Genomic DNA, 15,134 nt, shown 5'->3' on the forward strand with positions numbered 1-15,134 from the left:
ACAGGACATAACAGGATAGAGCATGGTATCTCTGATTCAAATTCCAGCACCTCCACTTGGTAGCACTTTCGAGCCCTCTTCTCCATACTGATAACGAGAGTCATCTGGAGAGTGGTGGTCCCTCTTAGGAGACACATGCAAAGGTTACTGTGCATGTTTAAACACATCAAGGGGAGGAACTGATCTCGCTGATATGTATTGCTACGCTGTATGGGCTCATGCCAGGTGCTCTGACCAATGCTTTTATTTAATCTTCTCGATTCCCGGAGAGGTGGGTACTACTACATTTCTGGAAACAAGCTAACTTGGGCTAGGGGAGGTTATGTAACCAGCCCAGCTGGTAAGTAGAAGAGTGAGGATCCAAACTCATCGTTACTAACTCCAAAGCAAGTTACGTCTGCTATCAGATAAACACAGTGAATTCTACAGGCAACTCTGGACTCCAACTTCCATTTTCTCCCCCCCCCCATGCCATGCTCTTTCTCCCCCCAGTCACACGGACGGCCAGCTGCCTTCACCTGCTGAAGAACTAAGAGCTGAAGTGGCTAAAAACACAAGAAACAAAGCAAGTGTAGACATAACTCACCTGTTTTTGTCGTTGATGTATGAAGAACTTTTTCCTTTTGAAAGAAATCTTTAGAATGTTCACCCTGCAAAAAAATGAAACATATAAAATGCACATAGGGATCAGCTGGCTGGCAGCTGATGCCTCACAACGTGTATCCTCTACTCCATGACCATGAGGAGCACGGGCTCTCCGCTTCCTAGAGTTTACCCCGCGGTAGGAATGACAACAGGCCTGTAGCCTTAGCTGCATACCAAGGAGCTCACTGAAGCTGAGTATCACATAAGGACTACTGAATCACGATGTAGCTTTTAAATAACAAGAACCATGGGCAATGTGCGCTGTTTGTGGTCATTTGCTTTTGTGACAGTGTAGCTCTGCTTGAGCTGGTGTGTGCCTGGGGAGACCAGCTGAGGGCAGTGTGGAGCAGCAGAGGGAGGACAGACAGCAACCAGACAGACTTGGGCCCACATCTCCACTCTGGTAGTTACTGGCCATGTGTCAAGTTTGCATAAGAACACGATTATAGCCCCCATGTGCAGCATTTTTATATACTGGTTCCCTACTAAAAGCTTTACATTAGTCCCTCAACTAAGCCTTGCAATAGTCCTGCAACATATTATTATTCCCAGTTCTCAGATGATGAAACTGAGGCTCAGACACCTCCCCTAAGTGCTCAAGATCATTCAATAAGGGATGCACAGATCTGAGCCTCTGCTAACAAGTCCTGCATGACGTAGTTGGAAGGCACTGCCTTTTTCAGAGTGGTCTTGTGAGGATTAAGTCTGTTTGGTCCCCTGAGTTTGTAGACCAGAACAGAATACTTAGTAAAAGTCCAACTAATAACTAAGGAACCACAGTGACAATACAGTTCCTGCCCAAAGGAAGTTCTCTGAGTTCTGGCCAATGTACCGCCCAGGACTCTGTAACTCCAAAACCTGCCTTGAGCCACTTCATCCCTGTTTCCACAGAGTATCCCAAACCACAGGGTGACCGGAGGAAGGGGCTGCCAGTGGAAACCAAACTCCTTTTCCCAAGTACCGAATCTGGATGAACCTCAGAGGTCAGAGGTAAAAACCTGGTCTCCACCCCTCCTTTAGAAATACCAGTTTAAAATTAGAGATAACATTTCTTTTGTTCAGCATATTTTTAAAGCATGATTCAGAAAATAATTAGAAGTGGTTTGCACTTACCAAGGATAGAAACTTGTGCAAATGTATTTTCGGTACACGGCAATGCCCGCAGAAGCAATCCCAATCATTAGATCTAAATTGTGCAGATCCTGTAAAAAGGAAGAACCGAGATTCACAGTGTGTTACAGTCATGCTTATGCCCTCTGGTAACTCAAGCACCCACGCTGTTATAAATAGCAATATGTATAAGCTCCAAAGGAAGAATGTTATGGAAAACAGGCAACCGATACTTAAGATCCAAATGCTTAGCACCAGACTCTTCTAAAATGCACACGCGCTGCCTGAGAGCAATATCTGGGTCCCTCTGGGTTAGAGAGTTACCAGCAAAGCCTACTCATCATTCCACGGAATCTTGAAACGAATATCCAATTGTACATTTCCTACAATTAGTATTAGATATCATGTGAACATCAGAAAGACCTCACCCTCTGCACAGCTTTATACCAATCTCAACTTTCATCACTGAAAAGGCTTTAGCTACTGTCGTGAAGTGTAGAACTGCTGACTTTAAATCCAATTGAGAAAGAAATACAGCCTACAAATCCAATACACTCAACATTTATTAAGAGCCTGTGCGCTAGGCATTGCCGTAGACAATGAAAACATGGGGAGGGGCAGAGACAGGGAGACAGAGGATCCAAAGGGGGCTCTGTGCTGAGAGCAACAAGCCCAACGTGGGGCTCGAACTCACAAACTGTGAGATCATGATCTGAGCCAACGTCGGATGTTCAACTGATTGAGCCACCCAGGTTCCCTGAGTAAAATAAAATTTTAAAATAAAACATTTCCTTCCCTTGAGTCACCTATGCCCCAATTTACCCTATCATATACTCCAAATTATATTCAATAGGAGCGGGGGCAGAGTCTGACTTAGTTACGACTGAGTGTGAAGTTTAGGTTTGTCACCTATTAGCTGTGTTATTTTGGGCTACTGAGCCTTAATTTTTCCTTTTGTATAATAAGGATTATCAAACCCACCTCTCCAAAGGCTAAAATTAGAGAACATGTGGCAAGTATAATTATATTTTCATTTCCTTTTGCCTTTCAAGATGTGGTGGGACAAATCATTTGTGGACAGTGATATGAACAAGGGGAATTAGAGAAATTGGCCAAACAAAACACTGCTGACTGATACAGTCGAAAGTCCAGAGTATTCACTCCTGGGTACCCAGCTGGGATCACATGCAACTCAACCCAGGATAGTAACTATCCACTAAATTCCCACGCCTGTCCCCACACTTCCCAGCTACACTTGTACTGGAGAAGGCAGGGTCACGTGACTAGTCATGGTCAATGTTCTAGGAGCAGTGATGGATCTCTTCTGGGCTGAATCATTTCAGAGCTGCTGTGAAGCCAACCCTCCAACTTCCTCTTCCCTTGCCGCACACACGAGGCCATGTTAGGTGAAGCCTCAAGATGGAGGCAGCCTGGCTGCTGAGTCACTGCACCTGGAGGGTTGCTGGGACCCATCGGAGCCTTTGAACTACCGGGAAGTGAGCTCTGTGGCATCAGGTCGTTGGTGTGTAGGGGGTTCTGCTTGACACAACATAGTCAAAGGTAACCCAGCTCCCTCTGATACCCTGGGAGGTGTGAGCCAGGCAGGTAATCATCTGGCTCGAGGTCACTCATGGGACACAGGGGGTAGGGAGAGTGCAGGTCAACTCAGATACAGATAAAGTCCACTTCACTGCTGAAGAAAGTTCTCCACAACATTCCACGGCAAGTGATTATTTGCAACGGAATAAAAATTAACCATCAAGTCCCAAAGTTGATATTTTAGAAGACCCCATATCTTCTTCCTCCTTTATTACTGAGGCTGTAACTTGCCTATCACACGGTTATGGGATTGGAATGGCACAAAAGAAATGAAAGTGTTTCTATGAATCGCAAAACTCTCAGATGTAGAGTCTGATTATTTACTCAACTTCCCTGAGCCTGCATTTTCTCACCGTAAAATGGGATGATTCGAATACTGATTTGTCAAGGTTGCTATAATCTTTAAACGAGACATTGTGGTCTCATGAAAGCATCTGGAACAATGTCTAGTACCTACTAGGTATTCAATATTTGCTTTCTTTTGTATATGATGTGGACCAATTACTGGCAGAAAATAGAAAGGTCAGAGGCCAACTAGACAGTGCTGGGGTCATGTACTAAAGCTGCTACTTCTGTGCTGTGTGACCTTCCAAAAGTCCCTGAGTATCAGTTTCTCCATCTGTAAAATGGGGGTAATGATAATACCTCACAGCATTACTGGGGGAAATAAGCAAGCCACTGTATCCGGCAGATAGAAATTACTCAGTAGATGATGGATATTAGTCAATTTTACTTAAAACTTTTTTTTTTAACGTTTATTTATTTTTTTGAGACAAAGAGAGACAGAGCATGAATGGGGGAGGGTCAGAGAGGGAGGGAGACACAGAATCCGAAACAGGCTCCGAGCTGTCGGCACAGAGCCTGACACGGGGCTCGAACTCGCAGACCGTGAGATCGTGACCTGAGCCGAAGTCGACGCTTAACCGACTAAGCCACCCAGGCGCCCCTACTCAATTTTATTTAAAAAGTCACAACAAGAGGCTCCTGGGTGGCTCAGTCAGTTAAGCGTCTGACTCTTGATTTTGGCTCAGGTCATGATCTCACGGTTTACGAGTTAGAGCCCCAAACTGGGCTCTGTGCTGACAGTGAGGGCCCTGCTTGGGATTCTCTGTCTCCCTCTCTCTCTGCTCTTCCCCCACTCTCTCTCTCAAAAATAAACATTAAAAAAAATTAAAAGTCACAATCAATTAAAATATTTATTGGTTTTCATGATTGTACCATTATAATTAAAAAAAATTTTTTTAATGTTTATTTTTGAGAGAGAGAGAGACAGAGCATGAGCAGGGAAGGGGCAGAAAGAGGAGGGGACAGAGGATCGAAAGTAGGCTCTGCACCGACACCAGTGAGCCTGATGTGGGGCTCGAACTCACGAACTGTGAGATCATGACCTGAGCCGAAGTCGAACGCTTAACCGACTGAGCCACCCAATATTGGTGCCCCAATAACATTATAATTTTTAAAAGCATCCAACTGTTAATATTGGCTCAGGTTACAATCTCAGTCATGGCATTGAGCCCCATGTAGGGCTCTGTGCTGAGGGTGGAGCCTGCTTGGGATTCTCTCTCTACCCACCCCCTCCCCAATGTGTGCACACGTGCCCTCTCTCTCTCAAAATAAATAAATAAACTTTAGAAGAAAAAGCTGTCATATTTGGGTAATTTGAACAGCAATGAGATGAAATAGTAAACACCTTGGCTCATTAAAGTATCACTTGGAAAATGGACAGACACATTTTTTGCTTCTTTAATCATCATATGAAATCATCTTTACAAACTACTTGTTTCTGGGGCACCTGGGTGGCTCGGTCATTTAAGTGTCCGACTTTGGCTCAGGTCATGATCTCACAGTTCGTGGCATCGAGCCCTGCGTCAGGTTCCGTGCTGACAGCTCAGAGCCTCGAGCCTACTTTGATTCCGAGTCTCCCTCTCTCTGACCCTCCCCCTCTCATGCTCTGTCTCTCTCTCTCTCTCTCCCTCTCTCTCAAAAATAAACATTAAAAATTTTTAAAAACTACTTGTTTCTGGGGTGCCTGGGTGGCTCTGTCAGTTAAGCATACGCCTTCAGCTCAGGTCATATTCTCACAGCTTGTGAGTTCGAGCCCTGCGTCAGGCTCTGTGCTAACCACTCTGAGCCTGGAGCCTGCTTCAGGTTCTGTCTGTCTCTCTCTGCCCCTCCCCCATTCGTGCGCCCTCTTTCAAAAAGTGAATAAACATTTTTTAAAAAATAAAAATAAAATAAAAATAAAAACTACTTGTTTCTAATCCCCATGACCACCCCGCCCCCCGACCCCATGGAAGCATGAAACATGAAAAAACAACTGGATAACCAACTTTATAAACTTTCTGAATATTGTTACACAAAGCTCTTTTTTTATTATACTGGAAAAGACATAGTCTCAAAGAAGTTTTCAAACCTTCGGAAATTAATTTCTGAACCCGGAAATGCCGAGGGTACCTACCCTACCGCTGTGTAGCTCCACTCCATAGAAGTCGAGGGTCCGTGCTATGTTGATAAAGCAAGATTCAGCTTCTGACTGCTTTAGTCCACTACAGAAGACAAGAGACAACGCAGAGCTCTCGAATCAACAGAGTACACAACTCCAATTTTTAACATAAAAATCCCCTCCAAATTGGTAACATTTCTGTAAGGTTATTAAATGCCTTATGTTATTAATCTTCAACAATCTCACCCTAAATTCTACTAAACCAGGTCTTTTCTCTTGCCCACCGAATAGGACTTCATCGTCTGCTCAAGTCCTTTACTGAATAATACTTCCCATTATTAGGCTCTCAATACTGAGATACGGAAGGAAGTTACCTTTTGGAATTCCCACCCTCCTTGTTCCAAGTTGCTTACTTGATAGGTGCTCTTCAGGTCTTTCCACCTTTATCTATTCTGCTGGCAGCCTCAAACTCCCAAACGTCACTGTGCTATTTTAGGATGCTGGCTTCTGCCTGGGAAACAATTCTGGGAGGGAGGATTGGCCGTGCCTTTTAGAAGGGACGCCAATTGCTTGGCCTTTGTTTTTGCAGCCTTCCCAACAATGTCAGGTCCCTTGAGACCTGGCCTTCCTGGTCAGGATGGCCCTGATCGGACCTGGACTATAGAGTTGCCTCTCTGTAGCTTTGAATAAAATAAGGCAAAGGACAAGGAGCCCAGAATCGGGCATATCTGCTGGAATGGAAGCTGGGCCTGCGGCAGCTACGGAAGAGTGGGCCTCCCTTCTGGAATGAAGGCGGTTTCACGACCCGAAGCCAGGGAGGATGTGGGATTCACAGGCCTCCTGGCATTCGTCCACCTGCCTGTCTATTCAATGATGCTTGATGGAGCCACCCACTTTATCAAATGTGGTCAACTGTTAAAAGTTGCCTGGTAGGTCAATTTGTGGGGCATATTTAAAAAGGGCATTTCCGCTAGGAATTAACAGATTTCAATGACACCCTAAAAAAGAATGCTGTAAATCCCCTTAAACTCTTACCGGATTTTGCACTTTACAGAAACGCTAGTTATGCCAAATATATCTGCCATCGTAACATCTCAAAGGTTCACAAACCTCCGACAGCTTAAAAGAGGATTCATGAACAAAAGGAAGAGAACACATCAGACACAAGGGAACATAAGGTCTGAAATGTGCGACCTGGGTTCCCAAAGTAGGCCACCCCACCCCTCTTCTCACCTGTGCTGTTCATGGAGCGATTCCACCTTCGTTAAAAAGTCATCGTTCTGATCTGGTATAAACTGACTATCAGAAAGATAGCCTGGATGATGAATGGAAGAATCATAGTCTCCAAAATGCGCTATCGAGACAGAATGAGGAGGAAATCGCCTTTTCAATATGGTCTGCATTCACAAGCATCTATAGCATCACAAGAAAAGCATTGGAAGTATTCTTCCAAGAGGTTCTACCACTGCATGAACTTGAGCTTCTCCTTAGCTCCAGATTCTACATTTCTATCTGAACCCTATGTGGTACCACCACACATGCTTCAGCTGAATGTTCTCTCCCCGCGGCCAGACATTTGGACAGTCTAACCTAGGCCCTATTCTAAACCCATGCTCTGTGGTGAGCCCTGCAGTTTGCACCGTACCCCTGGATAAAGAGAAGTAAGAGAAGCCACTCAAAAATGCCATGCCCTGTATGCCACGTCCTGTGCAGAAGACGGACTCTCTAGTAGCCCAAGGTGATCACAACACTGGACCATCCTGCTCTAAAAAATGCGTGTGGGCAGAAGGCAGGTTATGCTGACTTGACCACGGTCTGCACCTTGACCAGGTCCCCGGAATTTGGAAAAGTGGTGGAAGAAATGGAACCAGGATGTGTTCGGAGGCACAGTGGGGGGTGGCATGAGGGCTGGGAGTGGGTGGGGCTGACGGGCCCTGGCAAGGTGAGGGCAGAATTCTGGGGCAGAAGGCACATTCTTGGGGGAGTCAGGGAAACACTGGAGACCTGCAATTGCAGAGGGGGTAGGAAGAGGGCCTTACAGAGGGGTTCCCAGATCCATCCCTGGTCTAAGCGGCGCCTCTCCCTCAAGATCCTTGACTGCCATTCTACAAACGTGACTCACTGACATCTACTGTGTAATAGATATTCCTGAGAGTTGTACATGGCTGCCCTGGGGATTCAAACCATTTGGGTGTCTGGACTGTTGAGGAGACTGGGAAAAAGACCCTGGGTGGGGCACCTAAGGATCTTGCCTGTGGGACACACGGACACCTGCCTCCCTTCACGAAGATTCAGTTTTTCCATCTTTATAAAAACAGGAGAAAAACAAGTTCTAGTTCTGATGGGCAATTACTCTAGTATTTCATTTTCTCTTTTTTTTTATTGAAAAAAAAATTTTGTGTTTATTTATTTTTGAAACAGAGACAGAGTGTGAGCAGGGGAGGGGTAGAGAGAAAGAGGGAAACCCAGAATCTGAAGCAGGCTCCAGGCTTTGAGTGGTTAGCACAGCACCCGACGCGGGGCCCAAACCCACAAACTGTTGAGATCATGACCTGAGCCGAAGTCCGGCGCTGAACCCCTTAACCGACTGAGCCACCCAGGCGTTCTAATAGTATTTCATTTTGTTAATGGGACACTTTCATCTTTTTCTTAAAAATATTAACCTTGATCTTTCCAAAGGTTTCAATGAATTCTTCTCACAGTTGGCTTCAACGCTAGGCGGCTTCTGAGGGCTAGCATTGCACAGCGCCCACTCAACACAGAGTTCTAAATCAAACAGCTCCTTCTGTGACACGAGGATGGGGACCGGGAGAAGCTATTGTGATACTTCATGGCCAATCTCAGGAGGGAAGGAGATGAGCCGGGGAGCTGCTTAGGGGAATTCATCACAAAGAGGAGAGGCTAGATGCAAGCACATATTTCTTTATGTCCGTTTGGCCCTGCTCACCCTCAACTGCCACCACACCCAAGAGCTGCTCTTTGAGATCCACACCATAATGAAGGGATCTGTTTCCTCCTTACACTCTTCCCTGAGGGCTGGGAGTGAGGCAGACTCATCCCTGGGGCCTAGCACCTATGCATGGCACCCAGTAGGTGCTCAGGGACGCAGTGCTCAGAACTAACTGAAACAAAGGCTACTACAAAGTTCAGTTTTGGAAGGGGAAGAGGGCCTAAAAAGCCAAGTGATCTATGCACACAGACTTGGTCAAGGGTAGACCATAGGCTGTTAAGGCCAGCCAAATGCAGCTAAGCTATGGACTGCAATGTCAAGGCTGGATTATGTAAGCACAAGTGTGGTGTATAGGTGAGTTGGTACATTGTGAAGTATAGAACCATGTGTTTATAGGAAATAATTTAGATGCCCTGACACAGAGCCCCCAATGAGGACAGCATGAGAAAGTCTTAAAATTATCTTGTATAAATTCATTTTAAAAGGGAAGAAACTAAAAAAAGAAAGAGAAAAAAAAAAAAAAAGAGAGAAGAAACTATGATCCAGAGATAAGGGACTTCCCATATCACAGAAGCCACTTCCAGCAGTTAAGACCAGAACCCAGGTGATCCATGCCCCCCAGCTTATGCTCCTACCATTCCCACCAGCCTGCCTGCCAGGTCCAAGCTGCTGCTCGCCATTTGCTGAGGACAGGGGTTATGTCCCCAGAGGGCAGCCAAATGCTGCAAAGGGATTTTCCTAAGCCTCAAGGCAGAGTCCGATTAAATTTTACTCTATTGGTTTCATTTGCTCATGGTGAGCCTCTTGGACCTTGATTTGGTCATCTGTTTTAGCTGATAAATCCCAACCCCTGGGCCCTTCTGCAAAAATGAACAGCAAGGTCATCTTTAGTCAAGTCACTGACAAATGTCTGAACTTAACAAAAGGCCTAGGAGGAATCTCCCTGTAGGGTGGTTTTCCCTTGGAATCTTAGTTGGCTACTCCGTGCAAAGTTTTGTGTTCACCACTAGAGGGAAACAAAGTTAAATAGTCCTCTGCAAACACTTGGCCAAGCACAGAGAGGTTCCCCTGTTGATTTCAAAGCGCTCATGACAACCCAGCGACAGACATTGCTTTTGTCCCTATGAAACGGTTAAGGGAAGGGCGACTCAAGGAAGGGACCTGCCCACACTGCTCAGCTGGTAACTTGGAGCCTAGACTTTGACCACAGTCCATAACCTTCATCTACTTACTATACCACACACCCTAACCTCCAGAGCAATACACTTTCCTATTCGTGGGGAAGCAACACATGCACAAGCTAATTATAGCAGGAAGATAAGGAAATGAGTGTTTATGTGGGAAGTACATTGTCTTAAGTTCCATGCATTCTTCTGGCTAAAATTTTATATTGTGCAGGAAACAGAGAGTATATTCCAGACACTCAAATGTGCGGCATTTCCAGCTGTCAAACTATTCTGTTGGGAAAGTCCTTTATGTAATGTAAACAAGCCCCTTACATGTTATTCATCCAACACCAGCTTAATCTTGGAGGCTCTTCTCAGGGGTCATCACTAAGAAGCTTTTCTGGACTCGCTTCCTTCTCCCCCATGCAAGAATGGAGTGCATCCTCTGTGCTCACCCTCACTGTCACCATCAGCCGGCCCACCTGTGCCTCCCCAGCAGGCAGGGGACTCCAGAGAGAGGCCATGCTCTGTCTGTGCACCCTAAGACTGGTACAGAACCTGCACATGACAGAGGTCAAGGGACATTATGGAATGAATACGTATTTCTAAGAACTTTATTCTTTGAGCCTCCTAAATACTTGAGGCCACCAGCAACCTATAAAATCTTTTCAGGTATTGGGGGCGCCTGGGTGGCTTGGTCAGTTAAGCGTCCGACTTTGGCTCAGGTCATGATCTCACAGTCTTCACAGTCCATCTTGAGTTCAAGCCCTGCATCGGGCTCTGTGCTGATAGCTGGGATTCTGGAGCCTGCTTCAGATTCTGTGTCTCCTTCTCTCTCTGCCCCTCCCCCACTCATGCTGTGTGTGTGTGTGTGTGTGTGTGTGTGTGTGTGTGTGTGTGTCTCTCTCTCAAAAATAAACATTAAAAAAAATATTTTCCAGTATTTACCTACATTACTTTTTATCTAGTAAGAAAATCTGATTTTGGTTTGCTTGTCACTAGTGGGGCTTATCTTCATATGACACACCCCTGCCAGGACAATTTAGTGAAATGTAGTAGATAAAAATTAGACATCTAGCAGTACCCTATCCAAGAATTAATCTTAGAGAAATGCATGCACAGAAGTATCAGGAAGAACATATATGTACTTCCTGAGAGTGAAGGAATAAAGAGCTTATACTTAAAACTGCTTGTCTGACAACGCATGATTTCATTAAGCATGAGAGTCATGGTAATATTTCCACGGAAACTAGTTTCTGCTTTCTCGATGCTAATAACTTCCTTTAGCCCAGTTCTATCACTTGTTTGCAGAGGGGAGAACCTGACTTAGAATAGGATTTTCGTATTTGGTTCTTAAATTTTACTCTAAATAGAGTTTATTGTTTACAAAAGGCAGTTCTTCAGAAAGTTTTCTTCTGGGCAGACATGAAAACAGAGCGCAAGTGAGCACTTGCCACGCGGCAGGCGCTATCCTGAGAGCTTTCCGTATAATAACTCATTCCATCCTCACTACAACCCTAGGAAGTAAACACAGTTATCACCACTTCACAGATGAAGACACGAAGGCCTGGAGAGGCTCAGGGTCATGATGTATTAGTGGAAGAGCCCAAGCCCAGGCAACATGGCTCCAGGAACGTGCTCATTGACTCAGTTACCAGCAAGGGTCCGGCTGTAAAGTTTCTAGTTATACATTTCCTTACATGTATGATTTGACTCAAACAGTCAATTTTGAGTTATAATCACCACCATCACCTCTGTTTTACAGAAAAAAAACCCCGGGAATTCAGGGAGGTAATACCACATTAGTGGCAAGTGGAGAAGCCAGGATCTAAATTTAGTTTGACTATGTCCTTCCTAGTGTTCCTGCCCCTCAAAGCTCCAGCTGCGAACACCAAACTCACTCCGGGATGTAGCAAAGCTGGTCTCTTCAGCTGATCAGCCTGGCAGAGATGGAGTCCATGAGGTCTAGAGACCAGTAAGGACACAGGCTGACTGGTGGCCATGCCATTTCCCATCTGGATACAACACGGCCGGGTCTGTTCCAGCTGTGTTGTAGGGAGAGGGGAAATTTCAAATCTACCCAGGCCTGTCACTGTGCAGCCTCTTCTTGGTTTCCCATTGGAGAAGGAGATGCCGGCTATCTGGGGAGACTGAGACTGGACCTGACCTTACTAGTGAGTAGGGTCATTGTTAAAGGTCTGTCTTCCACTTCCTGGTATCCCGCAGGTGGGCAGATAAGCTGTGGGCTCAGCCACCTTGCTCTTCCCCTCTCCTATTTCTGTTCCTTGCAGCCAGGGGAGTGGACAGACTTAAGGCCACCTCAGGAGTCCCTGTCAGCCTTCTCTTGCTATTTTGCCTCTGAGACCAAAGTAGAGCGAGTAGTTCAGCCAGCACCTGCTCAGAGACCTGACCATCTTGCTCTCTTAACTCCCTACCCTACAGTCAGCTTAAGAGGGTTATAGGCCAAGATGCTGTGGGGCTTATAGAAAGGTAGAGGAGCCTTCTTACATACCACGCACCTCTGTCTGACCTCTACATTAGCATACTGCTCTGGCACCACCGGCTAACTATGAAGTGATACCTTGCCTTCCATCTGGCTAGGCCCCCTTTTCACCATGCATACCCCGCGTCTACCACAGGGCCTGATGTGGAATATATGCGCAACAAAGTTTCACTGAATAAATGAATTCTTAAACAGGCCTTGACTGAAAATTCCATATGGACTTTCTATCCAATGTGGCAGCCACTAGCAACATGTGGTTACTGAACACTTGAAATTGAGATGTGCTTAAAGTATAAAATCTGGACTGGTTTTTGAAGACTCCATATTAAAAAAATGTAAAATATCTTGTTAATTTTTTTCATTGATTATATATTAAAATGATAGTATTTGGGATATGCTGGATTAATTAAAATATTAAAACTATACTCATCTGTTTCATTTTCCTTTTTTAATAATGGGTACTAGAAAACTGAAAATTACATATGTGGCTCACATTATATTTCTACTGGACACTGCTGCTATAGGGCAATAAAAAACCCATTAGCTCTACTGAAACTCTAAAAATATGGGGCGCCTGGGTGGCTCAGTCGGTTGAGCATCCGACTTCGGCTCAGGTCATGATCTCGTAGTCTGTGAATTCAGGGCCTGCGTTGGGTTCTGTGCTTCGGATTCTGTGTCTCCCTCTCTCTCTGCCCCTCCCCTGCTCATGCTCTGTCTCTGTCAAGAATGAATAGACATTAAAAAAAAAAAAAAAATTAAAAATAAGTTCCTTAGATCCCAAGCAAGTAGCAGGAGTGGTCTCCACGAAATTTCTTAACCATGGGATTTGGTTTCCATGTCTATAAGCGGTGACTGGTAGAAATATCTGCCCCACTGGGGTTTGTTATGAGACACAATATGTGAGGGTCTGGTTAATACAATGTGTGATAGGTGACTTCTGTTGTATGGGCTCATCCACTCTTTCCCCCTTCACCACTCTCCTTGACCAACATCCCTGTGTGGGTGGACAGTGTCAGTCAGGATGACAGTGGGACTCTCCAGACAACCAGAGAGAAGCTTGCCCAACAGGATTCCTGGGAAGAGGGTAAGAGACCTGGTCAAACAGGAAAGGGCAGTGACTTTCTTAAGACATCAGTCAGAATAGTCTTGTCCAGCTGTGAAATGCTCCCTCGGTGACTTACATTGCACTGCATAGGATGCTAGAACCACCGCTGAGTTAAGAGGGCAGGTTAACCTGTCAGGAGAAAAACACATTAGTGAGGTCACAGAGCCAACAACATCCTGAAACGTCCATCATGGGTAACACCTATCTTCTTTCTTGCATTAACCATTAAACAACATCTTGAATCATAACAAAGACAATTTTAGGATGCAACTCAAATAGTAAAGATAAATGTAACGCTAAAGATTTAAAATTAAAGGAGAACTTTGTTGTGTTTAAAATAATACACAGTAATACAAATACCATGAAGCTAAAGGCCTAATGGTGGCCAAGGTTCTGGTTGATCAAGAAAGATCAGGCTCATATTACGAAGAGGAAAAGTGAGAAAATCATACTCTTAGATCATTGGGCAGCCTTCATATCTTTCTAGTAAAGACGTGAGACTTTCTGTAGGGCTTTCTAACTAAATCTGACTTCTGTTGACTCCATGATTCTTGATTACCCGCTCTCTAGAAAGGTGACATCCTCTTAGGTGGGAAAAATAGAAAAGGATCTTAAAATTTTAAAACTCCTGTGAGTTCTAAATTACTTAACAGTTAGTTAAGATTCCTAAATCTATTTACCCTCCTGAAGCTTCCGATCTATACGGAATGTTCTGTCCACCTCCCAGTTTGCCTGCCACTCGCTAGAAACCCATGGACTGGCTGCTAGACTTGGTCTCCCTTCCTCTCAGGCTCACTACCCTCCAAACACCCCATTTCTGTCAATAACATCATCTCTGGCTTAGTCATCCTTTGAATCCTCTGGTTGCTCCCTTTTCTCCGTTCAACCATGAACTATACCATCTGCCTAGGAGCTCGGCCAGCAGACCTGGGCCAGGGATCTCTGCCAGGTGGAGAAATGCACTGAGGAGGGGCTGAGTAGAAGCAGCAGAAATGAAGTCTTACAGGGTGGGGAGGTACAGATTTTAAGAGCATTCTTCCCGAAGCCCCAGGGGAAGTGGAGAAAAAGTACTGTTTCCATGGCAGCTCATGAGATTCCCAAGATGTGAGTCACCCCCGTCTCTCTGACTAATCAGGTTGACAGCCCAGGGTTCCCCTTCCCATCTGCTGTGCTATGTGCTAGTCCTGAAGCTGCACAAGAAGGTAGCCTTCCCAATTGGAGGGGTCCCCAACTTTCCTCAAGTTACCACGTGTTCCCTGCTAGAACTTCTAAGTAATCTCTCCAAGTATGGAGATACGCCCAGGCATATTCACCATCTGTTTGTTCATCTGGAGACCCAGATAGCCCGTGGGGAGCACAAACACCAGTCACTCGCTCTCCTACCAAGATGGGCTTCAATGAAACCTAAGTCAGTGTCCCTGCTAGCGGCAGAGCAGGGTGAATGGGACGTGGGGTACAGCTGAAGAGACGGGCTAAGGAGGTTCAAAATAGATGGAAGGAACAATCCTATGAATAAGTCAGAAAAGAACATTTCCAAAGAACAGTATAAATACAAACTAAAGAATACCAAAAGCCTTCAAGGTCACTCAAGGTGGCCACTAACATGCCACGTG

At 45.3% G+C, this 15,134-nt stretch overlaps 1 protein-coding gene across 5 annotated transcripts in view; it reads right to left on the minus strand.

Moving 5' to 3' along the window:
- The window catches only part of PTPN3 (protein tyrosine phosphatase non-receptor type 3), a 146,019-nt gene that overhangs the window by 48,572 nt on the left and 82,313 nt on the right, over positions 1–15,134 (minus strand). For 3 of the 5 annotated variants that reach the window (XM_040481921.1, XM_040481922.1, XM_040481923.1), the window contains 5 exons: positions 13,598–13,650; positions 7,031–7,151; positions 5,813–5,900; positions 1,759–1,847; positions 587–650 (listed from right to left, as the gene is read on the minus strand). In XM_040481921.1, coding sequence (XP_040337855.1) covers positions 587–650; positions 1,759–1,847; positions 5,813–5,900; positions 7,031–7,151; positions 13,598–13,650 — 415 coding nt within the window. Of the gene's footprint in view, positions 1–586; positions 651–1,758; positions 1,848–5,812; positions 5,901–6,043; positions 6,163–6,210; positions 6,446–7,030; positions 7,152–13,597; positions 13,651–15,134 lie in introns of those variants that run through there. The other 2 variants (XM_040481925.1, XM_040481924.1) reach the window with 2 other exon arrangements.

The sequence above is a fragment of the Herpailurus yagouaroundi genome, unplaced genomic scaffold (genome assembly GCF_014898765.1).
Source record: "Herpailurus yagouaroundi ecotype Mexico unplaced genomic scaffold, PumYag 160, whole genome shotgun sequence".
NCBI classification, from domain to species: Eukaryota; Metazoa; Chordata; class Mammalia; order Carnivora; family Felidae; genus Herpailurus; species Herpailurus yagouaroundi.